At 51.9% G+C, this 27,681-nt stretch overlaps 8 protein-coding genes across 8 annotated transcripts; 4 read left to right on the top strand and 4 right to left on the bottom strand.

Moving 5' to 3' along the window:
- Positions 1-1,439: 1,439 nt before the first annotated feature.
- On the top strand, positions 1,440-2,652 carry V8C40DRAFT_246630 (uncharacterized protein). The gene is made up of 3 exons (XM_083216144.1): positions 1,440-2,019; positions 2,115-2,250; positions 2,312-2,652. The coding sequence occupies exons 1-3, from the start codon at positions 2,002-2,004 to the stop codon at positions 2,506-2,508; spliced, it is 351 nt and encodes a 116-aa protein (XP_083072541.1). The 5' UTR covers positions 1,440-2,001; the 3' UTR covers positions 2,509-2,652.
- V8C40DRAFT_246631 (tRNA dihydrouridine synthase) lies at positions 2,557-4,569 on the bottom strand. The gene has a single exon (XM_083216145.1). It carries the CDS (start codon positions 4,164-4,166, stop codon positions 2,700-2,702), a length of 1,467 nt encoding a protein of 488 aa, XP_083072542.1. The 5' UTR covers positions 4,167-4,569; the 3' UTR covers positions 2,557-2,699.
- Positions 4,570-5,233: 664 nt separating this feature from the next.
- V8C40DRAFT_26196 (uncharacterized protein) lies at positions 5,234-8,423 on the bottom strand. Its single transcript, XM_083219319.1, has 3 exons — positions 7,064-8,423; positions 6,032-6,962; positions 5,234-5,973 (listed from the first exon to the last, which is right to left on the bottom strand). Exons 1-3 carry the CDS (start codon positions 8,066-8,068, stop codon positions 5,519-5,521), a joined length of 2,391 nt encoding a protein of 796 aa, XP_083072543.1. The 5' UTR covers positions 8,069-8,423; the 3' UTR covers positions 5,234-5,518.
- On the top strand, positions 8,203-9,203 carry V8C40DRAFT_246636 (uncharacterized protein). The gene has a single exon (XM_083216146.1). It carries the CDS (start codon positions 8,531-8,533, stop codon positions 8,780-8,782), a length of 252 nt encoding a protein of 83 aa, XP_083072544.1. The 5' UTR covers positions 8,203-8,530; the 3' UTR covers positions 8,783-9,203.
- A 4,593-nt stretch (positions 9,204-13,796) lies between these two features.
- Positions 13,797-16,853, top strand: V8C40DRAFT_246646 (C6 zinc finger domain protein). The gene is made up of 3 exons (XM_083216147.1): positions 13,797-15,047; positions 15,145-15,282; positions 15,607-16,853. Exons 1-3 carry the CDS (start codon positions 14,382-14,384, stop codon positions 16,315-16,317), a joined length of 1,515 nt encoding a protein of 504 aa, XP_083072545.1. The 5' UTR covers positions 13,797-14,381; the 3' UTR covers positions 16,318-16,853.
- Positions 16,854-16,994: 141 nt separating this feature from the next.
- On the bottom strand, positions 16,995-17,728 carry V8C40DRAFT_26262 (uncharacterized protein). Its single transcript, XM_083219376.1, has 2 exons — positions 17,486-17,728; positions 16,995-17,359 (listed from the first exon to the last, which is right to left on the bottom strand). The coding sequence occupies exons 1-2, from the start codon at positions 17,597-17,599 to the stop codon at positions 17,144-17,146; spliced, it is 330 nt and encodes a 109-aa protein (XP_083072546.1). The 5' UTR covers positions 17,600-17,728; the 3' UTR covers positions 16,995-17,143.
- A 2,220-nt stretch (positions 17,729-19,948) lies between these two features.
- On the top strand, positions 19,949-25,977 carry V8C40DRAFT_246655 (chromatin segregase YTA7). Its single transcript, XM_083216148.1, has 4 exons — positions 19,949-20,191; positions 20,272-23,268; positions 23,331-23,606; positions 23,665-25,977. The coding sequence occupies exons 2-4, from the start codon at positions 20,395-20,397 to the stop codon at positions 25,372-25,374; spliced, it is 4,860 nt and encodes a 1,619-aa protein (XP_083072547.1). The 5' UTR covers positions 19,949-20,191; positions 20,272-20,394; the 3' UTR covers positions 25,375-25,977.
- Positions 25,978-26,082: 105 nt separating this feature from the next.
- V8C40DRAFT_26294 (uncharacterized protein) lies at positions 26,083-27,569 on the bottom strand. Its single transcript, XM_083219407.1, has 4 exons — positions 27,253-27,569; positions 27,001-27,191; positions 26,602-26,928; positions 26,083-26,503 (listed from the first exon to the last, which is right to left on the bottom strand). Exons 1-4 carry the CDS (start codon positions 27,344-27,346, stop codon positions 26,189-26,191), a joined length of 927 nt encoding a protein of 308 aa, XP_083072548.1. The 5' UTR covers positions 27,347-27,569; the 3' UTR covers positions 26,083-26,188.
- Positions 27,570-27,681: the final 112 nt, after the last annotated feature.

Below are 27,681 nucleotides of genomic sequence, written 5' to 3' on the forward strand. Positions count from 1 at the left end.
CGGCAAAGTAGTTAGAATGTCGATTCCCAGCGATAATAAGCGTCTAATCTCCCGTTGAGATGGATGACAAACTGGGATCCTTGCTAATGCCAACAACCAATACTGTACAGTCTAAGGTGCCCGCCGCGATGCTTCTCTCCCAGTAAAACGACAAGAGTGATCGAGAAGTCGAATGAGCTCCCACGATGCTAACATGGAAAGGAGTTGGACAATAGTAAAAAGTGGCAGTAATGGAATGGCATTTTGTGAAAGTGAATTCGAATCCGAAAGCAACCACAGGGCATAGAAGACTGTTCAGGCTCAATCTGTGAAAAAGCATTGTCAACACTATTTTCCCCAAGGACAAAGGATGAGAATATGGACAAATCGATAGATTCGCAAGGATATTGGACTTTCAGGTAACATCGGAGCATCTTACCATGATCTGTTAGTGCGTCATATTCCATTCGATATCGAGAGAACTCGTCGCGTCGTGTTGAGTTGTCGAACATCCTGCATTCTTCCAACGAACCCACTTACCTCTTAATCGACGCTCAGTATCGACACTGATAATTTTGCCCCGTGACGATTGCGATATTCTTTGCGTTGACTATTGGATCGAGACGAAGTTACAAAGAAGGTTGGCAAGTTGGATTAAGCACTAGGTGAAGATCGGCAGCTAGAAGCATATGAGGAAGGAACGAAACTGGGCTACGATAATCCGATCTTCCTACCAATGTCGTCACAGCATCACCTTCTTCTTCTTCTATTCAACTTTAGCTGGACGAGAATGTCAGTCTACAATCGAATTTATGGCAATATTTTCAATGCAATCACAGGGACGACACGGCGAGGCTGGATTCCATTACAAGAAGATACAGGGGTATGCGTATTGAGAGACCGGGAGACCGACCCATCGTTTTGTCCATTTCGCGGCCACTTCTTATCACAAAGGGATGTTCAGTTGAGCAGTCAATATTCGAATTACCATGTGCGATTGATGTCTCAATCTCAAAGTTGAAGGCCATATCGAGCTGCCTATCTTATCATCTCTCTGCCGTCTTTCTAGTCAAGTACTTCTTTCTCTATCCTCTATTACACGCTCTCCTTCGGCCATTCTCTCCAATCAAAAGCGGCATATCACGTACCTAACTTGTTATCTCGAGGGAACACACACCCAACAGCAACAACCACGCCCCTTCTCATCACTAACATCGGGCCGTTCTCATCTCTGGCCAATGTCCGTGGCATATCCTCCACTAGAGAGACGGCATAACAGGAAGCAACCAGCATGCATAACCTGATCCTTGAGAACAAACTAAAGCAGTTTACGGGGTGCATTCAACTGCACGTGCGTCTATGCAAGAGGTTCTCGGTGTGCTGGGATTATCACTGCAGGCTTACAGTCGTATTTCCGTGTGAAAAAAAGCCCAGCTTTCTTGATCGGTTTGATGCTTGCCGTGGGTTATTAATAGCCTCGAAAAGGCATTCATCGACCTGGCTAATCTCTCTTTCAAGCAGCGAGAATGCAGCATCGGCATCAAACGACGAATCGAATACGAATCTTGATGAACACAAACTAGCACGCGCGAGGACAGCATGCCGCAAGATTACTTCCCAGCCACCAGACCGCACCAGTCACTCACCACAGCTGCATCCACAGACTGTCGCACGAATCAAAGCATGGAATTCGGCTTTAGAGGCGGGCCATCAGGCGAATTAATTGCCGTGTGCATATTCATCGCCTGCATGCAGACCGAAATGCTCACTTCACTGGCTGCCGCTCCCTGCGGTGACAGTTGGCAGAGCGTCATTGGAACGTCTGTTTGCGCGCCTCAGAATTAATTTATGCCTGGGCTTGCCGCTCTGATCCTGATTCCGGTGGCTGTCTAGCGAAATCGAAAAGATCGAAAGAGGAGTCATCTCCTAAGCAGACCGAGAAACCAACAGACGCGAGGCCCATCATTACAAGAGATCTTCGTTTAGCGAGGGCGGCCGGTTCTGCCTTTTTTTTTTTACATCATGACCCCTCAAGACTGTGTAAGTTGGCACATGCATATCTGCCCACACCCTCTCTAAAAAAACAGCCTTATGCATTACACATGTACTAATGCTTGCATCCAACATCCAAAAAGATTCAGCATTTCGTAACCGAACATCCCATCGAAGCGGCGAAGCTACTTGGCGGAATAACCGTCACCGCTGCCCCTGTGGCCGTTGCCGTTCCCTTGTTGGGCGCACTTGGCTTTGGAGCTGTTGGTGTAGCAGGCGGTATGGCATGGATGTCAACTTTATGAAAAGCTTGGTTGATTACTAACTGGAACTTCTCCAGGCTCTCTGGCTGCAGCCATACAAGCGAGCATAGGCCCCATTGCGGGACAGAGTCTGTTTGCCATTTTGCAGAGTGCGGGAGCTGGAGGGATGGGAATGGCCGCTGTGAAGACAGCCATTCTAGCTGCTGGAGGAGCGATGACTGCAGGGCCCGTACACACGCTTCTGCAATGCTTGAGCAATGCCACGGCAACGTGAGCCTGGAAAGCGAGTTTCAGATAGAGGAGGGGAGGCGAAAAGATGATCATCTAAGCACGGTACGAGTATCTCTATGGTTTTGCTAAAAGATAATTGCATTAGCTAGTTGTCTATTCATGTACGAATCTTTGCTACCCAACCGCCATGGACCCTGTATCTCTCCTCATCCTCCCTTGCGTCCTGCAAGTGTCTCATCCGGAGACGAGCTCGTCTCTGGACGCAATCTCCTGCTTTGTCTGCCGCTGTGCTTCCGTCTCCTTCTTATCCTCAGCCACCCCATTTCCGCTCTTCGCCTTATTAGCGTCGTCGCCGTCGGCCTTGTCTTTGGCCTTGCCCTTGTCCTTCTTGAGAGAAATCGCCCCCTTGGCCAGGGCCTCGCTCGGCAGCGGCCGAATAATGGGCTGGGCCACCCACCAAGGGCGCTTACACCTCTTGATGGTGCCGATGGAGCTCTCCTCCTCGGGCACGCCCTCCAGGGTCCGCTCGCCTATCACCTTCTCCAGCTCCTCCTCAAAGCTCCGGCCGTCCGTCTGCTCGTATTCCAGCAGGCCCTCGGCTACTCTCTTCTCCACGGCCGCGAGGACCCGCTCGTAGCCGTCGATGCCGTCCCTGCGGGCCCTTGCCAGCTGATCTCTGATATCGGTGTGCTTGGTGACAAAGTGTCTGAGGACGTGGAACATGTGGGGCTGCAGCGCCGAGATGTTGGGCGATGAGTTGAGGCTCTTGTCGTCTTCCTTCTTTCTCTTCTTCTTTGCGGGCTCGTCTGCGTCGTCTGAACTCTCGGTCTCTGTGATCCAGGCGGTATCGTCGCCGGGGACGAACAGCGGCCGTCTCTGCGGAGGCTCCTGGTCGTACACGTATTTGTGCAGGATGTCTAGATATCGTCTTGTGATGGCATCAACTCGCCAGCCGCCTTTGCCGTCCTTGCCCCTCCAGTACTCCCTGCTCTTCTCTTCTACCGGCGGGGGATTGCCGAACAGGCCGGGATCGCTGAGGTTTCCCTCGGCTGACATGATGCCATCCGCTCCAGTTGCGTCCAAACATTTCTGTAGATCCCCGTCTTGTAGGATATTACCGTTCGCAAAGAGCACAGTTTCCGGCGGCAAGCTATCTCTGAGGAACCTAATCATTTCCCAGTCGGCAACGCCAGTAAGGTGGCCCTTCTGTTCTCGTCTCCGTCCATGCACGGTCAATATAGAAGCTCCAGCCTTAAGCACATTCTGTGCGTATTCCAGAGTCTTCTCTTTCGTCTCCAGCACACGGATTTTGGCCGTGACCGGGATAGAAAGCTCCTTGTGCAATGTGTTGATCAGCTTAAAGATGAGATCTTGATCTTCCTGTAGGAACGCTCCGTAGTGGCCCTTGCGCGCAATACCCTGCGGACATCCAAGGTTCAAGTCGACAGCATCGCAGTATGGAACAACATGTTGCGCCGCAGAGAGCAGCGCCTCGGGATCGTTTGCGCAAAACTGGACAAAGAGAGGCCGGTCAATCTTTGGGTTTCCGTCCAGCCAAGGCTCGTCGGATCCCGCTCGAACAGCCTGATAATGCGCTTTTCGGTATTTTTCGTCTTGAGAGAAGAGTCGAGCGTGAAGCATGGGCGTATAAGCTAGCAGCTTGGACTGCTCCGAGGGCAGCAAGAAAGATCGTGTGAGCATTCGCCAAGCCTGTCGAGCGCAAACACGTTAGCAAAACATGGCAAAGCAGAGCGCGCCAGGATCCAATGCAAGACAAACAAACTCGGATTGGTCCACCATGGGAGCCACGATAAACTTGGGACTCCCAATGCTCTCGTAAAACGCCCGTCCATGGAGCTTCTTGGGCGGATCGGCTCCCTTGGCCGCCTCTGTCGCAGTCATGGTCGCAACCCCACGGAGAGTGCAGGGAACAGCAGAGAATCTAGACTGAAGCAACAATCGATATGTCACAGTCTTCCCAAGCAAGCACTGCCACATAAGTGCTCCAAAGAAGCACTGCCTATGCACTTGGTGGACGGAGAGTAGTTTCGAGGGTCAATGAGTGAAAGATAATTGTGACCAAGACTTTTTTTTTTCTTTTGGCCTATGGCGGCGTTGAAAAAAAAAAAAGCCATCACTGGTGTTTACTAAACGGCGGGGCTGATTAATACCCGGACAACACTAAATTTCCCCAGAATTACCTTCGGCCTACGATGACATCAAGTACAAGATTAGCCCCCAAGGTTTTGGAATTACCTTCTTAGCACAAGAAACAGCAGAAATATCGTCAAGTGCCAATTAATGCTATTTATAGCTATTTATAGTCTAGATCGACAATCCCATGCAAATACAATTGTGGGCTGAGCACGACATGTCCCACTCCTGGCAGATATTAGTAGCAAAAGGGCCTCTAGGCAAGAATTGATTAAATGTACTGAGTTTTTATTTGCTGAAAAAGGAGACACCAGACACATCACGCTCATAGACTAAATCCGGCTATAGAGACATAGATAAAAATGAAGCAGAGGAAAAAACACAAGTTGCCGGCCTATATTTCACCTCCCAATCGGCTGAGTTGCCATACCTAAACGTCTTCGCCTCCACGGTCAACTCTAAATGCTCGTCCTGTGCCAACGTGGCATCGTGTCATTTAACATGCTGCTCTTCCATCCTCAATCCTCGCGGCTGAGCCATAGGCCGCAGCCACGAGTTTCCGATTTTTCAATGACAACAGACGGCATCATCCGACGCCGGCTCTTCCCGCCACCTCCAATCGCCCATTCCTCGCGCCAACGAGTTCCAACTGAATATTAATGAGATGTATGAGTCTTTAAGGGCTAAATACCATGACATGTAGTGAGGTAGTGTGACAAAACGCCCGTGACACCTTACTATGCTGTTCCTAAACGCCGCAAATGGTAAATGTGAAGAAATACATGGTTGGGGCTTTATACCCCGGTGGTAGCTAGCAGAGGGGAAAAAATAATCAGCTGACAAGATTTTCGTCCATCGGATAATATCATCAGAAGAAATGCGTATAAATCTTGGAATTTTCATGGACTTCCATTTCCTAAAAATTGAGTTAGTTTAGATCCTTCTAGAACCCACATCGGGAACACAATTGAGTTTCGACGAACCATTTTGAAGCTGTTCAGCTCTTCTTTGATTTGCTGAGCCAGCATCGGTGTGAGACGGTTGCACGTGGCAATTTCACCACGGCGATCATACTCTTGGCTAGGCCATGTGTCGTAAAAGATGATGCGTGGTGAAAACGTGGCATTTCTCTTGGGGCCAGCTGAGGGGGTTCCGGGCCGGCTCTTTCCAAGCCGACCTAGAGCACTCATGAAGTAGTCCTCAGTACCAATAGCAGGGGATCCGGTTCTTTTACCGTCATCATTTGGCGTACTCGGCGCACTTGAATTAGGTGAGTCGGTGACGGCTGGAATGTTTGGCAGAACGAGATCTGGCGACTCCGACGGCCGAATGGAAGGGCTTGAAGAGCCTGAACCTGTTGTCAGTTAATCAACCGCTAATAAAGATAATAGAAAATACGAGGCAATACGTACGCTTCAAGATGCCCTTGCGAACCGCCGCGAGTACCTCTGCACGCTCCTTTTCACCGCCCACAATGCTCTTACGAGGCCCAGAGTTATCCGTTCCTGCACTGCCTAGACGCTCTGCTCCAATTTCAGGGATCTGAGTAGCGTCAAGGGAGTTGCGCTCAAGGCGAGGGAATCCCGTACCACCTTTGCCAGCCTGAGGGTCCGCGGTCACGTTGACACGTCGAGTCTCTGCTTCCACGGTAATCATAGACACGGCAGCCTGTCCCTCGGTAACAGGACCGTCGGCCGCCGGCACGCCCACAACAGACTTTGGCCGGAAGAGGCCAACCAGTGAACGAGTGCTCTTTTTCATGCCACGGCCCATCTTCCTGATCATAATAGAAGCAGATGAGGCGGTAGACGAGATGGAGAGGTTGTCTGTTGATCCACCAAAGAAACGACCGCCATAGATGCTGTTGCCAATACCCGCGGCTTCTTGTGCTTCAGCAATTCGCGCTTGCTCGGCGTCATAAGCCTCCTCAGATGTTGGGTCTTTGCGGAGCTTGGCCGCTTCCACTCTTTCCATGCCTTCGCCATCAGGACCAGCAGCCTTTCGGAATTCAGCTGCGCTTCCAAATGAAAAGGCGCGGCGAAGCCTGGAGGTTTTAGTCTTTCCCTTGACGTCCTTTTCATTGATAGCTGCAAGCTGCTTTGCCGCGGGAGACGCCGCACTCTTGCCCGAGGGCGCTGCGGCGGCGGCATCACCAGTTGGTTCATTTGCCATCGTGGCGGGTTTGGATAAGGGAGAAGGACTAAGTGTCCGCTTAACTCCATCGGCAGATGAACCTCTCGCTGGTATATTCGCTACCTTGAGCTGATCATTCTTGACCGGTGTTTCGTCAGCGCCCGGTGAAGAGGGGTTGCCGGTGGGGGTAGTCGGATTGCGGTTGGAAGACTGCACATCAATCCCTGGTTAGTATGCACACAACTTACAAAAGGGCCCCCAAAATCCACAGTGCGATTGGATGACGAGTGGCGATGAAGGGGTCAACTTACCGAGGCAGATCGCGAATGACTGCTTCGACTAGACGATGCGCTATCATTACTTCCTTTACGGACGTGCATAGCCATCTTCTGAGCAACTTGAGGAGACTTTTCACTCCTGTCAACGCTCTTGACATTGACAGCTTGCTCTGGACGAGGGGTGTTTTCGGGCTTCAGAAGGGGCCTGAACGAATCTGTGGATTGTATGGTATGCACGCTTCGGCGGCGCATCTTCTTTGCCTCATCTGGGGACGGTCTGCGGTGCAGATTTGAGTCATCCATAGACCCTCCCGGGCCGACCGAGGGAGAAGCTGCAAGGTTCGGGACTGATCGAGAGCCGCTGGGTGCATGATACATCTGATTTTGATTGCCGGGACTGAGCGGGGGGTTCGAGCTTTGGGATCGAGTGTTTGAGTGGCTAGGTCTCCGATATCGATCAGGTGCATTCTTAGACATCGCACTGGAAGGCAGTGTCGACTGTGATCCACTAGAAGCGTGCGAAAGCTGGGGGCGTGAAGCGGCATTTCTAGACGGAGACTTGACAGAGTCATCGCGTGCACTGCTGCTACCGTGGCTACTGCTGTGGCTGCTGCTATGACCGCTGCTATGACCACTGCTATGGCCGCTGCTATGGCCGCTGCTGTGGCCACTGCTGTGGCTACCGTTGTAGGTAGGAATCAAGGCCATGTTTGTGACGGACGGGTTGGTGCGATGAGAGCGTTGAACCAGGCTGGGGTCGAAAGTCTGCGTGGGAATCCCCGAGGGGGCTGAGTTCGTCCGGTAGGTCCCGTACTGCTGCCATTGCAGGCTCTGATTCAGATTCGGTTGGGCTGCAAAGGCATATGACTGAACGGGAACAGTGCTCCCTCGGTATCCTCCTCCTCCTCTCGGGGCCGAAGTTGTGTATTGATGGTGGCCGTTAGATTGGCTTGCAGGCATCATGCCTGAGGGTGTTGGTCGTTGAAGCATTGTCACCGTACCAGTCTGTTGCTGATACGTTTGGATCAACGCAGCCATAATCCTCCCAGACCGGGAACCAAAAACAAACGTGCTCGAAGCAGCAATTCCTCCTCGCAATTATACGGGGTGCCGATACAAAGGTTCGGAAATGTGGTGTTTATCAAAAGTAATAGACGGCAACGCTTTCACGATGAATTCGGAGTCGAGAATGCTATAACATTATCGAATATTAGCTACTGCTCGCATGTCTTCGTAGATGGCATTGCCCATTCGAAAAGGAACAGGACTACAGCAAAAGAAAAAATAGAAGGCGAACATATCAAAATGTGATCTAACCTTTCTCTTTTTTCGTTTTTTTTTCTGTTCTCAAAAGCTGGGAACGAGCCAACAGCAAATAAGTGCGGTTATTTCGCTTTCGATGTTTTTTTTCCAATTATTCGCAAAAGAAGAATGGCCGGTATGACGATTGTATAGAAGGACGCCAGCGGCCAAGGATGCTAAAAGATTCCTCGCGTCGAAATGAAGAGCTCACTATTACCACGAGGCCACAATCGACTATTACAGAGCAGATGGCTAACTGCTAACTGGTTGAGCACGATCAAGTGTCACATGAGACACGTTGGACCACAACTAGCTGCAAAGAAACATGGGAGTTGTGCAGATATCGATCGTTCGTATCGAGATGCCGACTTTGAAGGTCGGAGGATGGCTCTGAGGTATTACGGGCTCAGAAGGGAAAATGACGGGTTAAAAAAAGGTAGAGCTTTCTAGGCAGAGCCAGTCACCAGCACGGAGAGAGAAAAAAATAACAAGAAAAAGGAAAGGTAAATGCACAGGACAGAGACAATAGAGTCAGAAATGTCGACGTATGTGCAATAAAGCGCAACGCCCAATGTGGTGAAAAGAGAGAAAAGAAACAAGATGGCTCGAAGACGAAGGCGAAGGCTGGGAAAGGGGGCACGACGAAAGGCGTAGCGTAGCGGAAATGCGTGCTGTGTAAAGTCGGACAGAGGCAAGGGCGCGAGAGAAAAGCAGGCGAACCAAGAAGCAGAAGGAGAAGGCTTTGGGGATGGAGAAGAAAGAAAGAAAGAAAAGAAGAGAGTGAAGGTGGACGAGCCGCAATGGTTCGTGGATGATGGTGATGGTGATGGGCTGAGGAGAAGAGCAGCCACCCTTGGAGACAGAGGCAGAAAAGTCGAGGAAGAGAGAGCGAGAGAAGTGACCACGCCAGAGCAGGCAGCGCACAGGGCACCTGGCACCTGGCAGTGGCAACGGCTGGGCTTGGCTAGGGTCAGGTTTAGCGGGCTGCCAGGGGTGGAGCACGCCCCTAACCGTGCTATCTCGCGGGGCCTGGTGTTGTGTTAGCCAGTTGGGGGAGCGGAGGGTACAGGTACTTGGGCCTCTGCATTGATTGATTGAGCTCTGGCTGAGGACATGCAAGGCACGAGTACAGGTACTGCAGAGGTACGCACAAGCGCTGCTGGGGATGGCCGGTGTGTCCCCGTACAGGTCTCGTACCGACAGCCAGGGCTGGGGGCCAACGCGCGGCCGGCCTGCAAGAACCGACAAGCAGCGAGAAAAGACGACATTGAACATTTGAAATCCAATCCTTTGATACTCGCACAGTACCTGGATTAGCAATGGATGGATTATGAGTAGCGGCAGAGCTTGAGAGCCAAGGCTGTGTGTAGCAGCAGCTCTGGAACGGGCTTCTTTCTTTCTCGTACAAGCGCAGTTGTGCATTTGATGTAAACAGGCCGGCGCCGAAGCAGCAAAAGGCCACAGGTACCTGTACTTGCGCGGCCAGGCGGGCGCAACAACGGGTTGCACTGGTTCCTGCACCAGGAACCAAACAAGCACAGAACAACAATGGCGTGGGCCACCTGTGCAGCAGCAGCAGCAGCTCTGGGCACGCCGCTTCGTCAGACTCGGGGGATACGAAGCACTAAAAATCGGCGCTTCCCCCCTTCGACCTCGACCCTTTCGACCCAGCCCTCTGAAACCAAGAGGCTAAAAGGAGAGATTGAGACTGGAGTGATGCGGGCAGAGCGGCGCATTCAATCAATCAATCAATCAAATCAAATCAGATGGTCTCATGGTGTTGACGGCGTCATTTGCGCACATTCAGGTACCATCTACCTACCTTGGATGCAGTGCCTGTACTGTAACTTTTGCAGGACAGTCAATAGCGCAGAGACCGTGCCGGGCTTGAATGCCCCGGACGGGCGTCTCAACTTCCGGACCGCCTAGCTTCAACTGTATTATTGATTTGATTTCATTTTCCATCAATGCCATGACTGTACGATTACCCGTACGGCCTCTGTGGTAGCATCCATCAATTTGCTAACTTGGACAAGCATTGCGCCGTACTTGGACATGCCTTGTTGGGTTCGGTACGGCTCCAACCTAGCTGGGACTCCGAGCTTGCCCACCGCACCGTGCTCCGCTCGCGTTTGATGCCACATTGGATGGATGCAATTTACTGTACATTGGATTGGATGCAAGTGCAGTACTAGGTACACGTGCAGCAGGCATGGATGGATTAAGCACTGCAATTTGACAACATGAATGCAATGTCGCCTCCTCACCTCGCATTGATTGCATCGCCCCCATGCCCTCAGTCACTCGCTCACTGTCGCCAGCCAAGTACTGGCTTTTCTGGAGAAACAGAAGATTGACAACAAAAGAAGCAGCAGTTACTCCGTACTGTACAGTATCATTTTATTTTCTCCTCCCCCCTGACACTTATGACAAAGTACACATACACATGCCTTGCTGGGCTAGTTCTCGTAGGCAGCCCTCGGCCGCTTTTGCCTTGGACAAGGTCGCGTCGATGCACAGAACAAGCACCAGCCAAGACGCGACTGATTGGATCATCCCCGACTCGCGACCGCATTAAACCCACTGCGACTAGGTACGATAGCCAGGGGCCATCGACCAGGGCCGCAGATGACTGCAAAGTAGCGCGACCTTGGGCTCGTACCGCTGCGTCGATGCCGCAACCTCGCCTTTGGCCGGATGCAGGACGAGCTGCCAAGCCAGGAAAAGAAGGCGTCGTCTTTTCTTTTTTGCTTTCGACGCTGCTTCGGTCAACGCTTCTCTCGGTCAATGTCTCTCATTTGCGAGAACCTCCGGCTGGCATGATTATCCCCCCTCCCCCCACGGTGAGATCGACATCTAGCAGCGCCAGATCCGACTTCGCGCAGCATCCGAAATATCCAGCAAGGCTAGCTGTCCTCTTTGTACCGGTACATGCTCGACCTCCAGACGAGCCGCCGACCCAATACGATACGACAATCCGCTTCTCTGGCCACTCCCCTCGCTGCATTGTCCCATCATACTTGTAAGCAACCCATGCCGCAGATTTCTTGCAAAAGCCCATGGACATCATTCAATTGGGTGACTGAAGTTGGCAGTGGCACCATCACGCCGGGCAAAAAGTGACCTGCCTCTTCGTAATGACCGGCCAACGGCTTGAGCGATGCTGCCGTGCTCCAGGCGAGGCGGCAATTCCTACAATGCGTGCCGTAATTGTGCATGTACGAGCACCGAGCGGACAAAGGACCGCTACGATCGAGTGGTCCTCGTACGTACTGAGCGCTAGGAGCCTTTGCTTCTGATGGATCACCTTGGCTATGCTCGTTCTTGGACTCACCTCATCCAAATCTTAAGGGTCTAGGGACTACTTGTACAAGGCCTTGCAACTACCCCAAGCCTTCTTCCCATGCCTTGAGAAAGAGACACGAATCTCCACGAACAAGCACGGGGATCGACAAGCACTAATCCTGGTGCTCTATCACTTCTCCATGTTTTTGCTCTTGCGCCCACGGATCGTGGATGCTACGGCAAAACTTGTATCAATACGATACGGCCACAGCACAGGTGCGTGGGTCGTCTATCCTGGAGCACCACCAGCCCACACCCTCATGGCGCTATTTCATGCAGTAGTCCCAGGTGAGGCAATATGCCCGGCGGGATGCATCTGGTTGGCTTTGATGTATATGCACGAAATATCCAAGGAGAACGCAAAGAAGCGCCGGACTCGGGTCAAGAGGCTTTCTACAACGCCATGCAGCGAGCCGCAAGTTGCTGAAGAATTGAAGACATATTATGTATCCCACACAGCTGAGCCAATTTCCACGCGCTTACTGGTAGAGTGATTACTCGGAGATTGCGGGCCCTAACAACGAGGATATTGGCAAAATTGCTCCAGTCCTACTCATTTACCACGGCCAGGGAGAGAAGCTCTGTCGCTTCCACCCATATGATCAAAGTTTGTTTCGGTCAGCGCAGCCCCCAAGAATCTAACTAAGCTTTCAATGCTTCTTCACTTTGTGCACGAGTTGCAAAAAACATAAAAACAATCTAGGGAGAAGGACGAAGCCGGACAAGCAAATGACGTAACAAGCATGAGAAACCCACGCGGAAACCTTAATGCAGTGCGCGCTATGGAGTAGCATCCCATGCGACAATTATCGTATTCGCAGAGGGGAAGTGGTTGTCTCCAGAATATTCTGGCCTGTAGGAGCATCTGGTAGAAGATGGCCTTAGGTTCATGTGATGCTCGGACGTGAAGAATCGAGACCCTCCACTCCACCACCGATGAGGCCCACGTCGGTTATTTTTAGGCCGTTCCAATAGTTCGGGATCTCTCACGGGTTACGAAGCCATGGCGCAAGAAATCTCTATCCTCGCCGAAGCAGAAGCCTTCTACGGAGTTGCTCCGTACATACGATCTTGCGGATCCGTTCCCGGCTAGCTGCGAAGTGGTGGTGTTACACAACGCCTTGCCCGCCTCTGATATAAGTACTTACATACACAGGCGTATGCATTCCCAACAACTTGGCAGTATCATAAAAGCTTCCCAGACTACACGACATATAGAAGAGGCTGGGGCCATTAGAACTTCATGATACTTGATTTCATATACCAGAGGAAGATGGCCACAGCAGAGGGGTAAGGCTCGAAGAGCTAGGTACAGGTAGACTGGATAAGAGGTGCATCTCGTAATGATATACTTCATACTGTAGTCTGGAATGCTGAATAGTCAGGTCGGGGGTGATGGCTATTAGCCACTCCCTTCTTTTTCCGAAGGGGGTGGCGCCTTGCTCACACTCTACTCAAGTTATTTGTAAGAGGCTTGTTATCAATGAAGACGACGACTCAGGTGGCACAAGTACGCGTACCCAGCCCATGTGATATATTGGCTTTATCATCAATGGATGGATGTCATGTCAACTACCACTACAAAGTACAACTACCGGCAGCCCGAAAGCGAGTCTTTTTTTTTTTTCTCCCAGTTCTCCTCACAACCCCATCATGGTCTCCATCTTCAACTTGAGACGGGCCGTGGCTTGTGGATTGGACGCCACGCCGATCAGACGGCTGTGGACTTTCAAACATTGGTTTTTGCCACTGGGAGGAGCCGTGGATGCAACCGGCCCTGATTGTCTGTTCGCGGTAGCTCAAATCTTCTTGGACGCGGGGCTAGTTGAGGGGAGAATCTGCTCAGCTACTGCGTAGACGCCAAGATCTCGCAGCCATGATTAATTGCTTGCGGCAATGATTGGCAATTGTCATGTTTAAACAAGCTTTTTCAAAGCTGCCACGTAAATATTGTACGTGCATTAGTAGGTGGTAGGTACATAAGATGCTCAATCTATCTCACGGTGCGGGCAGACCGAGCTTAGTAACTCGGTGTCTCTAGAGCTGGAAACATGGACCTTTATTCATCAAAAGCTCCACAGTCACATCCCTTGCCTTATTTCATGTTTGCTCTAATATTACCTCGTTTCAGTTGAACGGTAGTATTAGAAACGCCAGCTTTAACTGGGCTTGAGTCGTTCGACTTTTGCCCTACAACGGGCCTAACCTAGAGCCCCCCATTCTGGTAACCCAAATAGTACTAGCATCTATCAACCGGCTGATAGTTGATTAGCCTCAAAAGATGGACTCCAAACAGTTGGAGGAAGTGACACTAACAAGACCACTTGTGCTAACAACAGCCGTGCTAAATTCAGCTCAATCCTTCGGGTCAATGTCACCAGGCAGACGTGTACAGCATCTTGTATCAATGATCCTGATCATCAACAACCGCCCGCCGTCATACTTGTACAGGTATAAACCTCTGTGAAACACCAGGGTACTTGTATGCATAATATCCCAACAAAGATTGCCATCTCGAGGTCGCCGCATTTGCTTCGCGATAGCGTCAAGCACATGGGACCAAAGGCAGCATAACGCCTTTCGCTCTATCCCGCTCCCGATGGCTCCTTGCCTTGCCAAGAAACACGCCCAACGCCTCGAGTCTTTCCGATAGCTCAACGTGCGACAAAGCCGTACGGGCACGACACACAAAGGCTCCGTCGCCATGGTCGGAGTTCCGCGCAGCAGCGGCTGTCAGCTCTGCAGACAGAGAAGGGTCAAGTGCGACGAGGCCAGGCCAGAGTGCGGCAACTGTCGTAAGTACGGCACTATATGCCCAGGCTACGAGCGAGCCATCAAGTTCGTGTCTGGCAAGCACACGATCCGGAGCAAGGGTTCTCGACCGCTGCAAAAATATCACCAGAGCTGCACTGGTGCTGCCTCGTCGGAAGCTTCGCCATCCACCACCTCGACTCTGTCTGCCGCCGCCACGACGCCTGAAAGTATTGGCAGCGGCGGCAGCACAAGTGGTACTGCTGCTGCCGTGTCCACGTCCCTTGTGGCGTCTCTTCAGCCCAATCGAGCCCTCTTTATTGGCACTCTGATGGACATGGCCCAGACTAGACTGGCCTCCAAGGACGTATCTACGTTTCTGGGCTTCTTTGGACGCCTCAGATTCGAGGAGTTTGGTACGGCGGCAGCTCTGGATGGTGCCATTTGTTCGCTCTCTCTGCATCTAATGGGCAAAGAGCTGGCGGATGACAGCCTCGTCGCCCGGAGCCGGACCGTATATGGATGGTCCCTTGGTGCTCTCCAGAAGACATTGAGACATCCTACTAAGTGGAAGACGTCCGAGACCTTCTGCTCGGCTGTCTTACTTTGCTTCTTTGAGGTATGCCTGTAGCAATCGGCGGTGATATGCCACATCCCAGCTTCTTCTATCTTGTCTCCAAAAGGCATGACCGAGCCTTGCTGACGCAGGGAAACAGCTGTTTGCGGGTACGGCCTCAGCAGAGACTTGGTTGCAGCATGCTCAGGGAATTGCTACGCTGATGGAGCAACGTGGTCCTGCAGCTCATGCGCAGGGCAATGACGCAGCTATACTGTTTTCTTTCCGAGGCATCCTGGTAGGCATACTCCCATTACCCACTCCCATTTCTTCTACCCCGATGTTATTGGTGATTACGATGGTGCTTTTTTGCTTTGTCTGGGGCAGCGAAGCTGTCTGTTCCTGCGTCTTCGGAGCTGAAGCGTTGAACAATGGACGAGGGCGTTCAACACGCCCCCAAAGTTTGCAAAAGCTGTACCCAAGCCCAGTGGCTGGCTGAGAAGCGGCATACCGCTGCAGCCAAATTTGAAGGAATAAGACGCTCCTTTACTCCGAAAGACTACCTTAGTGAAGCCCGAGTAGCTAACACACCCTACTTTTTCGTCTTTTTTTCCCGATTTAGATTATGAGCTCTCTATTCTTTCCAACAAGCGATAAATGCTTCTTGGCTCAGCCAGAATGGAGGGAGGTGATTTACAACGGCCAAGGGCAGTCGATTTACATTCCTGAAAACCCGGGGTTTTCGATGCAAGTAGTCAATTCGTTTTTCGTGTGCCTGGCAGACATGCCCGAGGTTATGTGGTGGGGATACCCGGTCCGCCAGGCTCTCCTGGCCGGTAAACGAGTGAGTCCCAAGCGTTTACAGCATGTTGCCGAGTTGGCAGCCGCAAACCATGAGCGGTTCGCCGCGTGGTACGAGGACTTTAAGAAGCTCGGCGTCGAGCTGAAGGAGGTGCCGTCAAAGGACCCCAGCTCGCCGTACCAGGTGGTGTTGGAACATCCTGTGGGATGGCTTGGGTCCATGCACATGGGCTACTGGGCCAGCATGCTGATTCTGCAGGAGTTGATGCTTCAATGTGAGTGGCCCGTGGATTATCGGGAATCCCAAAAGGAGCTGGTGCAAAACATTCTTCGATCCGTCGAGAGCGTGGGGAGCGGCACCATGGGGCCCTTCCGGCTGGGTTATTCGATAAGAATCGTGTATGAAGTTGCCAGTGTTGAGGCTCAGCAATGGATCATTTCGTTGCTGGACAAGTTTTCCAAGAGGTATGCGGCCACGGACAAGAACAGCTACCCGAGTCCACGTGCGGACGCGCAAGGGTACTCGTTTTGAGACGGTGAGCAACGGAGAGAGACTGGACCCTTTTTCTCTCTTCTCCCTGCTGAGAAAAGGAAGCTTTTGGTCCTTGCTGCCAAGTTTCTCACATGCCGGCGCCTACCTGATTGGGGAAAAAAAGGGTGGAGAGGGGAAGCTCTAGGGTGTTTTGGGTATTAATTTTCTTGTAGACATTTGGGATGCAAGGTACGTGTAAAAAAGTGAGAGATAGCCAGCTAGGCTCACCGACGGATGGTGTGAATGACCAGCTAGCTATCGACATACAGATACGGGGGAGATTTTTGCTTAACGGTCCAAGTCATGCCTTGCTTTTATTATGAAATACTACCTTATGACTGACGTGTGATCAGTTGTGCGCACAGATCTGGTGATTTTAGGTTGCAGAGATGGCTTCATTTGATTGGCGACAGGAACGTGATAACTCGTAAGCCGCCACGTTGATGATCCCGTGTGGTCTCGTAAAAAAAAAAAAGGAGGTGGCATTATTAGTATAGTAGTATCTAAGATATAAATAGCAAGCCACATGAGACGTGTCTCTTTTAGTTTTACTTCCTTCCCGTTGCCAAAGTATTATAGGGTGATGGTAGTAAAATAGTTCGTATCATTAAGCCATATCGTATAACGTACTAGGTGTTGCACCGATCCAGCCAGCACTGTAAGTCGTGTGATAAGAATAAGAAGAAATAAAGCGTAAAAAGGTGATGATGAAGTAAAAGGAGACCCAATTTAGCTTTTTTGTGTTCAACATGCTATCCCACTTTCACATGGGATTCAGCGCTGTCAAATTCATTCAAAGCTTGTTCGGCAGGCGGGCGGGCTTGTTTCAGTTGCTCGAGGTCCGTCTCTTCTTCTTCCACAGAAAAGTACGGGCGAGACCCGACAGGGAGGGGCCGCTGAAGAGCAGCTGGTCGGTGTGGCGGCCACAGGTGGTGTGGACGTTGACAGTGGGCGAGGACTTGATGAAGCCGAAGGAGGTCCTGCGCGAGGGGGAGGAGATGGATTGAGGGCTTGTGGCGGCGCTGGAGCTTGTTCCGACTCTCTGTTTGTGGGTTTGGTATTAGCATTGACATTTGACGTGACTTGTGGCTTGTGGCTTTTGTTTGTTTTTATAGAAAATGATATGGATATAGTAGTGATGACATGTCATGATAAGCTAGCTACATACCTTTGATGGAGAGAAAAGCGGCGATTCCAGCGAGTCGCGAGTGTATTCAGAGATATCGAAGGAAGGGTCCAGTTCCAACGGGGAAGGACGGGTGGCACGAGATGAGCGACCCATAGCGAACGTGTGGTTTTTTTTCTTTTCGTTATTTCGTTACAAGACGTGAATTCTATTTCTATTCCGGGGCGCGGTTCTCTGCTCCGTCCGACAATAAGAAGGCTTGCTTCTTGACAGCTTGCTCTTAGAAAAGATAGTAATGACCCGTGCCGTCAAGGCAGCTGAAGATCTGCACGCCGGGTGCGAAAAACAAAAAAAGACGAGAGTAAAGGTTGAGGTGTACTCAAATCATCGACTGATACGTTGATGGAACTACGAGATGGAAGAGAAGGAAGAGGGAATGGGATGGCTGCTGAATAAATACCTACGACAGCTATTCCTGGGCACAAAGGGAGTGTGTTATTCATTTGCGATGCGCATAACTCGCAGACTAGATGTGGCGGCTGACCGAATCCGTGTCAGGCCGCAGATGCAGCCGGCCAAGACGCTGCAGTGCGACCACCAGGCCGGCATTCCAGTCGCGTGGAGCATCAAAGGAGCCATATTGTCGGTAAAACATCAAATGGCGACTATTGACGGCCTGGGCCAATCACGGCCATCACATGATGGGGAAGCCCGCGATAAGACAGCAGGCCAAAAACCTGGAATCGGTGACGGGCAAAGGAGAACGAGCAAGGGAAGCTGGCGTCATGGCGGGGACCCTGTCCGGCTCGACCTCGAACCTGATGGCTTTTTGCTAGTGTCGATCGCAAGGAATCGTTTCCAGACAGAGTTTAGCAGCCGGTCAGGGTGAAAAGCGTGCCAGTCCAGCATGAGCAAGTAGGTAGGCATCCGACAATGAGCTCCAGTCAGCCCTTGGCGACATATCATGACATGATGAACCCCCCTTAGACCCTGTTTTGTCTCTCTCTTTGTCTTTCTCCAGGATCCGAGCCAACGCCGAGAACAAGGAAGCGGCAACCAACATGATGAAGCCGAATATACTCGCACTCGCACTCGTACTGATATGGAGAACTCAATAACGGGCCCTTCCGACAGCCTACATGTGCTAGTGGTCGTTAGTGAGCAGTACTCGTAGTTAGTCTTTCATCGTATTGCCAAGCCAGGCATCAAACTCTGCTCTATCCCATCAACCCATGTACCCGCATCACGGAACGGCTGTCGGCTGGACCACTCCAGGCGTCGGTAACCAGGTCCAGCCGTCGCTAGTACCCAGTCAGCTCGGGGGCCAAAAAATGTAACCTGGGAGACCGAGCGATGGAATGGCCCTAGCTGCCCCTTTACTGCCGCTCTCGTCGTAGCACGGGCTAGTCGCAGTCGTAATGTGCTGTCATGGCGGCGTGAGCTGAGCCAGCAAGGGCCAATGGCTTCCGAGCAACGGCAAAGGTCATCTTGTCCGTCGACTCTTGGCTGTTGGGAATGCAGTCATGCTGCCGGCTCTGGACCACAACATGAGTCACGCCTCAGGAGGAAAAAGAGAGACATTTCCCACTTTTCCACTCGATGTGAAACGAGCGAATGGTGGTGCAGAGGAGCGGATTCAGAATCTGCTTGGACGATGCAGGAGGAGAGAAACGGCTAGAGCGATGCAAATCTAGGACTGGGCTGCATGATGCTGACATTGATGTGCTTGCTTCAAGTTGATGTGGCCAAACAAGTCCTACCCTACCGTAGGGCGATGGACAGAATTGACAGAATCCATCAAAGATCAGAAGGTGCATGGCCTACCCTAGACCGGCGCACGCAAAGTCCAAATTCAGGCACCAAGGCATCAACTTTCTGTGTTCCACGATGTGCCTGTCCACCTGACTTTATTAGGCGTGGGGTCCAAGGAAAAGTAGCAGTGGTAGCAGTTCTTCATCAGCCCTACGGCAAGACTAGAATGCTTGAGCCGCATCAGGGGGATCAGTGCCGAAGACAGATCGAAGAATCTGGGGAAGCTGGAAATTAAATCAATGCCAATTCACATTGCCATCATGGACAGGCCGTCGCCGCTATGAGCAGTGGAATGGTGCCGAGTTGGCAGATTGACAAAATGCTGCAGTCGGTTCATCTTTGCATCATCGTGGCAACAGTATTTTGTAATTCATTTTTCGTTCACAATGCATGCAACAATCCCAACTGTAATCAACGTGCTCTCACTTTCACCAGCATCTCGTTTGAAGCCCTGGTTGCACATCGTCATTCATGGGCCGCTTTTGTGGCCTTGAATAGCGGGCCCTGGGTTGGGCAACAGGCTTCACAATAGGCTGCAGACTCTAGAATAGGTGCAGTGGCAGAGTGCACTGGAGGTAGAAAAAAAAAAAAGCTCGGGCCACTCACAGCCCGGCTCGTGCCTGCGTGGCTGCACGTGAGGAGACACCTCCGTTTTTTTTGGCCTCAGCGCTAATAGCTCTCGCGACGCGCGAAGTCTCGTTACAAGTATCCAGTTCGATTTGCGACCACTGCTGCACTTCCTTTGTGCTCGCCAAAAGGCTCGTCTCGGCGCGCCCCGTCAACGCGACGTTCTCGAAACGCACAGCTCCAGACGGTCCTTGCGTGTGTAGCTGCTCTGGCTCTCTGACGCCGCCGGGCCTGTTCATGATTAGTGTGTCATTGCGCGATTCCATGCACGCCTTATATATCCACCGTGCGGCACCATCCAGGTCATAGGTCAGTCCCTCAACCCAACCACTGGAGGCATGAGATGCGCGGCCCGGAATCAAGAGCAATTACTGACTCATTTTCGATAGCTTAGGGGTTGTTGGGCTTATCAATACCTATCCGCACATACGCAATTCATCCATCAATCTCCCATCATTTACATTGGCCTAGTCCCTTGAACGTCGCCCCGAACCGCTGCAGAATCCGATACAATGGCTGGCAGCAAGAGGAAGAGAGTCCTCGAGGACTTTGATCCCAATAAATCGGATTCGGAAGATGAAAACTTCGACCCGATAGAGGCACGACCCAGCCGGAGCTCCAAGAAAACTCGCCAGTCTAGAAATGGGAAACCAGGACAGAAGAGGACCAACCGCTATCGCGGCTCTGACATTGACGACGACGAAGACGAGTTATCCGATAGCGAAGAAGGCTCTTTTGCTGAGGGCACTGAAGAATCGGATGAAGAAGCGCCTAGGAATGCGGCTGGGCGGCGGGCCAGGAAAGTGGCAGTCAAACAGCAAAATTACAAGGAGAGCAGCGAAGACGACGACGAGGACATTGAGGAGAAAGAAGAGGAAGAGGATCCCGATGAGTTAGACGATGTTCCCCTCAAGCCTACGAAGCGAGAAACCTCAAGGCTGGTCAAGCTTAAGGTTTCTCGTACAGCCTTGGCCCAGACGCGTAGGACTCGAGGAAACACCGAAGATGCTGAAGAGTTCATGGAGCTATCCACTTCGGGCCGGCACGCCGTTCCATCCCGAGAATCACAAAGCAGAAGCCCCGAGGCGGCTGCACGAAATGCCAGGGCCACCCGCGCTGCCAAGGGGGTGAAGAAAGCCCCCGAGCCAATTTTGGAGGCTTCCCATGAGAGCAGCTTCCCAGAGAAGGAGGACGCCGATGAACCCGACGAGCTCTCGCAATATTCACCAAATCGTGAGAAGCAGGAAGAAATTGACTCTGATATGCCGGATGCTGTTAAGGAGGCCAACGAGGACGAAGAGGCCCCAGCGGACGATTCCGCCGCAGTGAAGCAAGACGTGGCCGATGATGACGACGATGACGATGACGTACCTACCACTCGGAGGACCAGAAGCTCTCGAGTTGCTGCTGAGGCTTCCACAGAGGATGCCGTCGAAACCACCGAGGCCGTTGACGCTGAAGCTGCGGCCGAGGAAGGGTCGGATGCCGGTGGTGCTCGCCGCTCTCGCCGACTAGCGAGAGGCACCAAGAAATCCACTCAGGAACCTAGTAGCGATTTTGAGCCTGGTGATGATTCTGATGACGCCGAAGAGAAGCAGGGGAATCTAGACGATGTTATGGACAGCCCAACGCCTCGAGGGAGACAGACCCGATCCCGGGGCCGTACCTCTCGCCGCCGAAACTCTTCCGCTGACGAGGAGCCTGATTTCGACTTGGATGAGCTCAACGAAGAAGCCCGCGAGCTGAGACGCTCATCTAGGCCTCATAGAAAGGCCCGGACAGAGTCTCCCATTGTGTACCAGGAAGGCTCCCGTAGGCGAAATAAGGTTAACTATTACATGCCTCCCTTGACTGCAGCCAACATCGAAGAAGAAGCAGAAGATCCTGCACCTACTCCGGCCCGCAATCGTAGACGAGGCGGCGGCGGCGGCGTTGGCTGGGACAGGAATCTCAACACCACATACGGTCCCTTTGGCGGCGGCGGCGATGTTGGGTCTCTGCTTGGCGGGCCATGGGGGACCGGTGCCACTGGCGGAGTCGACTCGGATAGCAGTGATGATGAAATGACACACAGGTCCACTGCCGCAGGAAATGTTGGTATGACGCCGACGTCTGCAGTTCCAGCTGGTGGCCTTGTATCTGGTGGGCAGGGACATGGCGTCGATGCTACACCCAACGTGGGCAAGATCAAAGACCGCAAAGCGCTTGCCGATGCTGATCCCCTCGGTGTGGATTTGAATGTCGACTTCAGCAAGGTCGGCGGTTTGCAAGGCCACATCGATCAACTCAAGGAGATGGTTCAGCTTCCTCTGCTGTACCCTGAACTCTTCACGAGATTCCATGTTACGCCACCCCGTGGTGTCTTGTTCCATGGTCCACCAGGTACCGGTAAAACGCTGCTCGCTCGTGCTCTAGCCAACTCGGTTGGCTCTGGCGGCAAGAGGATCTCATTCTACATGCGCAAGGGTGCTGATGCGCTTAGCAAATGGGTTGGTGAGGCTGAAAAGCAACTTCGCCTGCTCTTTGAAGAAGCGAGGAAGACCCAGCCCAGTATCATCTTTTTTGATGAGATTGATGGACTGGCGCCGGTCAGATCGAGCAAGCAAGAACAAATCCATGCTTCTATTGTCTCGACCCTCTTGGCCCTGATGGATGGCATGGATGGACGTGGACAAGTCATTGTCATCGGTGCTACCAACCGACCAGATAACATTGACCCTGCTCTTCGACGACCCGGACGATTTGATAGAGAATTCTACTTTCCTCTTCCCGACCTCGAGGGCCGTCGGTCCATCCTTAACATCCATACGCAAGACTGGGGCCTGTCGGATGACTTCATGCGATCACTGGCTGAGAACACCAAGGGCTATGGCGGTGCTGATTTGAGAGCTCTCTGTACTGAAGCGTCACTCAACGCCATTCAACGAACATACCCACAGATTTATTCTTCTACAGAGAAACTGCTTGTCGATCCTGCCAAAATCTCGGTCCATGCTTCTGATTTCATGATCTCCATCAAGAAGCTGATACCTTCGTCCGAGCGTTCTGCGACATCAGGAGCACGCCCTCTTCCAAACTCTATTGCGCCTCTGCTCCGTGAACAGTTCGACGAGGCCAAGCGGGCTCTTGATCTGCTCTTGCCTCGGAGAAAGAAGACGACCGCGTTGGAAGAGGCCATGTATGAGCAGTTCGAGGACGAAGATCATGGATTTGGACGTGAGACACTGAACCAAGAGTTTGAACGCTCTCGAGTCTTCCGGCCCAGATTTCTCATCTCAGGTGCTCATGGCATGGGCCAAGGCTACATCTCGTCTGCAATCCTCCATCACTTTGAAGGGATTCACGTACAGAACTTTGACCTTCCCGCCCTCCTCAATGACGGACGAGTAAGCCTCAGCTGCCCCCCTCTCTCTTCGTTTGTATCAGATCACCGCTAACTGAATAATAGGCAATGGAGCAAGTCATTGTTGGCCTCTTCACTGAAGTAAGGCGCCACAAGCCGAGTGTGATCTATATTCCAAACATTGACGCCTGGTACACGGTGCTGGCTGGAACGCTGGCGCTGGTCACCTTCCGTACCATGTTGAGGTCGATCGCCCCGACGGACCCCGTACTCCTCTTGGCCACCGCAGATTGCGAAAAGAAAGATCTCTCACAAGAGATGGTTCGTGACTTTTTCGGCTACTCTCGCAAAAACCAAATGCAGATAACGAGACCGAACAAGGTGAGAAAGGGTGCCACGATAATAATAAGTGCGAGCTAGGATCGCTAACAGTCAGTAGGCCAACCGTATGGAGTATTTCTCGAAAACGTTGGATTATGTGAAGCTGCAACCTCGTGCCTTCCCAGATCTTGACAACCGCAAGAAGAGAGTTCTCGAGGAGCTCCCAGTAGCTCCTCCGGCACCTGTCAAGCCACCGACTAAAGAAGAGACGAAGGCTCTGAAGAAGAAAGATCACCAGCTCCTGAATGCCCTCAAGATCCAACTACAGCCCATCATGGATCAGATCAACCGCAGGTACAAGAAGTTCAGACAGCCAGTTCTTCAACAGAACCTGATTGAGTACTTGTTCCTGGAGGCAGATCCGAACTATGTACGACCTGATTTGGCAGAAGGGGAGAACAGGCCCTTCGAAATTGTCAAGGACAAGCATGGAAATGACGTGCTGATGCACGTCGAGTCTGGCAAGTATTATTACAATCTCGAGACCACAACCATCGAGGAGCGCCTGTCGAACGGGTTCTATGCTCGCCCCAAGGACTTCTTGTTCGACATCAAGGCTCTGGCAAAGGACGCCAAGAACATTGGCGATAAGGAGCGCACTCTCAAGGCCAACGAGTTGCTCAGCAACGTCGAGGTAGATGTAGCGAGCATCGAAGCCAGCACAGCCCACATTGATTGGGAAGCGCTCTACCAGCGCCAGCAGCAGCGAGCCAAGGAGGCAGCAGAGAAGGAGCGAAAGCGAAAGGCCATGCAATCTGTATTGGAACGAGTCCAGTCGGATCTTGGCGGAGGCAATGACAGCGACTCGCAGGGCCCTCTCACCCTTGGAGAACCAGTGCCGGGGGCTCGCACCATGGCCCGCTTCCAGATACGAAGCCCCTTATCCAACGGACATGGCGAAGCTGGCCAAAATGGGCATCCGCTTAGCAATGGTGTTCCCACTCCGATAAAGGAGGGCGATGTTCAGATGAGCGGGACCGACGACGACACCCAGAATCTGACCCAATCCCAAACCTCTCCCATGGCCCCGCCGCCAAGATCCCAAGAGTTGTCTTCCTCAGCAAATTTGGCGGCTGGGGCAACACAGGTATCTCAACGAGCTGCAATTACCACCCTGCCTCCTGGGGTATCACCATCGGCTGTAATCAACGAGGCATCCTCGACTAAGACGTCAGATCCGTCGACTCATAGGTCTTCCAACTGGAGCACGCAGAACACAAACGGAAACCAAGAGCACGATGATACGTTGCCGGACACGTTGGTAGTTAACCAGAACCAGAGCCAAATGTTGCCGCATAACCAAAGTATCTTGTCATCTTCTAGTGAGATTTGGCCTCATACTCAAGCTAGGGGACCAGCTCTCGACGCAGACAGCTCATCTGCTTCGCTCATAAGCCGCCCATCGCTCGATTCGCAAACGCACAAGAGCCCGGGAGGTGTGAAGTCGGTGATAAGCTTGCCGTCTCATGATTCAAGCTCGGCGGGAGACGCGGTTCGCAACTCGGGCTCGTCTTCTCAACCGTTGCAAGTGGAGGGGCAGATTGAAGAACTTTTGCACAGAGTGGCAGAGTATACCTCGGGCTGTACAATTGAGCAACTTGAGCAAGTCAACCGTGAGATGATGGACGAGATATGGCGAAGCAGACACGAGTGGAACCGAGTCAAGGTGCTCGGGAACGTGTCGATAGTGTTCAACGAAGTGATGAGGGACATTGAAAACATCCAGGGCATGGGTCCACTGAGCCAACGAGAGGACATGGACGTGTAGGAGCGTCTTTGACGAAGGAAGCGATAAGTTTGTTTCAATCTTTTGACATCATCGCTAGAGCATTGGAAGCGACCAAAAATATGTGAAGAGACATTATGCAGAATTGTTTCTTGTAAGATTGATTATGGATACTGGATTTGGGTTGGCACAGCGCTTTTTTCTTCTTCTTCTTTCCCCCCCTTTGTCTAATCTTTTCTTTTTTCTTTTTTTGATCTTTCCCCTTTTGTGTACGAAGAAAAGAAAAAAGCAGACAGATTCTGAGGAAGTCAAAAAGGACTGTTGGCTGAGGAGGGTGGCGCCGACAAAAAAGGAGTGGCCCCGTGTTTGCCTAAAGCTTTGGAGTTTACAGGAACCCGTGCTTGTTATATTTCCTTGTCTTTTTTTCCTTTGCACCTTTTTCTTTTTGAGATAAGTAATAGGAGATACCTTGAGGAAAACTAGATGTATAAGCTTATGGATACTACATACACTATGAATAATTGAGTACCAAACTGTGATGGCATGATTGTGTGAGCGTTTCTTTGAAGACTGGATGGGCGGGCGTGATGTGCTGTGTAGGGACCTATAAGTATCACGTCAGACGTGTACGTATTTGAACACATGGGCAAGGCAATTGTGTGCTTCGTATATATATGTCATTGACGTATTTGTCTCGATATCCTACAATGGCTGAGTGACAATCTTTGCTCTAGCCAAGACCCAATTTCCTACGGCTCCATAACCCAAACAGTTGAAGCTTGCTATTCAACACACACTCTTCAGCCCATTCTTCTCTCTCTCTCTCTCTTTAAGAAATAAAGGTAAAATTACATGATTACAGTTTAGATTTAGTAGCGCTATCAACCCTCTGCCCCTCGTCATCCTGCTCGGCGACAGTCAGGTCAGGCAAGCGGGCGGGCATGATGCGGCGGGGGCTGGAGCCGGGGACGACGCTGTACTTTGAAAAGTCTGTGACGCCCATGTGCTCGCGGAGGAAGTCCTCGTCGAGGACGAGCTCGCCGTTGACCTTTTCGGCGGGGGAGCGCAGGATGCCGAGGATGGCGTCGGAGAAGATTGTGGGCTTGCGAAGGTCCTTTTCCTCGCCGGGGTTTTTCTTTGTGAATTGCTCGGTGGCGGCGGATTCGATTGCCTGCGTTTGGTTAGTAGAATGTTGCTTTTATATATGGTATATGTCTGTGAATGTATATGCTTTGATGGAGGTTTTGTGTATATGTATCTTGTACTTACCACGGCGGGCCAGATGCTTGTAATGGCCATGTCCTTGAGCCCTTCGCGCTTAAAGTCCATGGCCAGGCCCTTTGTCAGGACGCTCATGCCGACTTTACCCATGGCGTAGGCGGTCTTGCCGCGGAAGAAGCGGCTGTAGATGGGCGGGCTGACGACGACGATGCGGCCGTGAGGGCGGAGGTGCGGGAGGGCGGCCTGGATGACGGCGTAGAGGCCCTCGGGGTTGACGCGCTGCATGAGCTGGAAGCGCTTGAGGGGCGAGTTTGCGACGGAAGCCCACCAGATGGCGCCCGAGTTGTAGACGAGGACGTCGAGGCGGCCGTATGTCTGAAGCGAGAAGTATTAGCATTTGGTGATGGCGATGGTGATGGATTAGTAGAGGCTTTTGTCTTGTCTTACAGCAATGGTCTTTGCGACGAGGGCATTCACGCTCTCCTCGGACCGCACGTCGACCTGGATGGGCGTGGCATCGCCGCCGGCAGAGGTGATTTCGCGGGCGACGGTGGTGATGGTTGAGTCGTTGGACTTTGGATTGGGGGCTTTATCGGTGAGCTTGGAAGGGTCTGTGATGGACTTGGCGGCCACGACGACTAGATAATGTTAGTTTGGAGATTTGATGGACAAGTGGATTTAATGAGATTCGATACTCACTTGCGTAGCCGTTGGCAGCCAGATCGATGGCGACTTGGCGGCCGATTCCGCGGGAAGCTCCCACGACGAGGGCTACGGGCTTTGAGCTGACCATTTTGGGTGGTGGTTGTTTTACGTGTAAGAAGAGAGACGGAGAGATAGTAAGATAGTAAGATGAGATGAGAGGCTACAACGGGAGACGCGACGAGATTGATATGCTCAATTGCTTTTCTTGCTCTTTTCAATTCACAAAGTGGAGAAGCAGACAGAGCTTATTATAAGGCTGATGAGATTCCAGTAGCCCTGAAGCATAACGAGTATGTCATCCCCTTCGAAACTTATAAATCGTTCAGTTAAGCTGGGCGTGAAGCTGCCGAGATTGTGGAGCACAGCATCTAAACCCGGGAGCTCTTTTCCGATTACTCAACATCCGCCGCTATGGATCAGGGG

This window comes from Trichoderma camerunense (genome assembly GCF_050948025.1).
Source record: "Trichoderma camerunense strain CBS 138272 chromosome Unknown V8C40scaffold_10, whole genome shotgun sequence".
Taxonomy (NCBI): domain Eukaryota; kingdom Fungi; phylum Ascomycota; class Sordariomycetes; order Hypocreales; family Hypocreaceae; genus Trichoderma; species Trichoderma camerunense.

Coding starts and splice junctions, on each gene's coding strand:
- V8C40DRAFT_246630 (XM_083216144.1), top strand. Junction 2,251..2,311: donor AGCTGTTGGTGTAGCAGGCG/GTATGGCATGGA, acceptor GAACTTCTCCAG/GCTCTCTGGCTGCAGCCATA.
- V8C40DRAFT_246646 (XM_083216147.1), top strand. CDS start 14,382: ATGGTCGGAGTTCCGCGCAGCAGCGGCTGTCAGCTCTGCAGACAGAGA. Junction 15,048..15,144: donor TCTTACTTTGCTTCTTTGAG/GTATGCCTGTAG, acceptor GCAGGGAAACAG/CTGTTTGCGGGTACGGCCTC. Junction 15,283..15,606: donor TTTCTTTCCGAGGCATCCTG/GTAGGCATACTC, acceptor TTCCCGATTTAG/ATTATGAGCTCTCTATTCTT.
- V8C40DRAFT_26196 (XM_083219319.1), bottom strand. CDS start 8,068: ATGGCTGCGTTGATCCAAACGTATCAGCAACAGACTGGTACGGTGACA. Junction 6,963..7,063: donor GTCATTCGCGATCTGCCTCG/GTAAGTTGACCC, acceptor ATTGATGTGCAG/TCTTCCAACCGCAATCCGAC. Junction 5,974..6,031: donor TCGCAAGGGCATCTTGAAGC/GTACGTATTGCC, acceptor AACTGACAACAG/GTTCAGGCTCTTCAAGCCCT.
- V8C40DRAFT_246636 (XM_083216146.1), top strand. CDS start 8,531: ATGAAGAGCTCACTATTACCACGAGGCCACAATCGACTATTACAGAGC.
- V8C40DRAFT_26262 (XM_083219376.1), bottom strand. CDS start 17,599: ATGGGTCGCTCATCTCGTGCCACCCGTCCTTCCCCGTTGGAACTGGAC. Junction 17,360..17,485: donor CGCTTTTCTCTCCATCAAAG/GTATGTAGCTAG, acceptor ACCCACAAACAG/AGAGTCGGAACAAGCTCCAG.
- V8C40DRAFT_26294 (XM_083219407.1), bottom strand. CDS start 27,346: ATGGTCAGCTCAAAGCCCGTAGCCCTCGTCGTGGGAGCTTCCCGCGGA. Junction 27,192..27,252: donor GGCTGCCAACGGCTACGCAA/GTGAGTATCGAA, acceptor AACATTATCTAG/TCGTCGTGGCCGCCAAGTCC. Junction 26,504..26,601: donor CAAGCATCTGGCCCGCCGTG/GTAAGTACAAGA, acceptor AACCAAACGCAG/GCAATCGAATCCGCCGCCAC.
- V8C40DRAFT_246655 (XM_083216148.1), top strand. CDS start 20,395: ATGGCTGGCAGCAAGAGGAAGAGAGTCCTCGAGGACTTTGATCCCAAT. Junction 23,269..23,330: donor CCCTCCTCAATGACGGACGA/GTAAGCCTCAGC, acceptor ACTGAATAATAG/GCAATGGAGCAAGTCATTGT. Junction 23,607..23,664: donor AGATAACGAGACCGAACAAG/GTGAGAAAGGGT, acceptor AACAGTCAGTAG/GCCAACCGTATGGAGTATTT.
- V8C40DRAFT_246631 (XM_083216145.1), bottom strand. CDS start 4,166: ATGCTCACACGATCTTTCTTGCTGCCCTCGGAGCAGTCCAAGCTGCTA.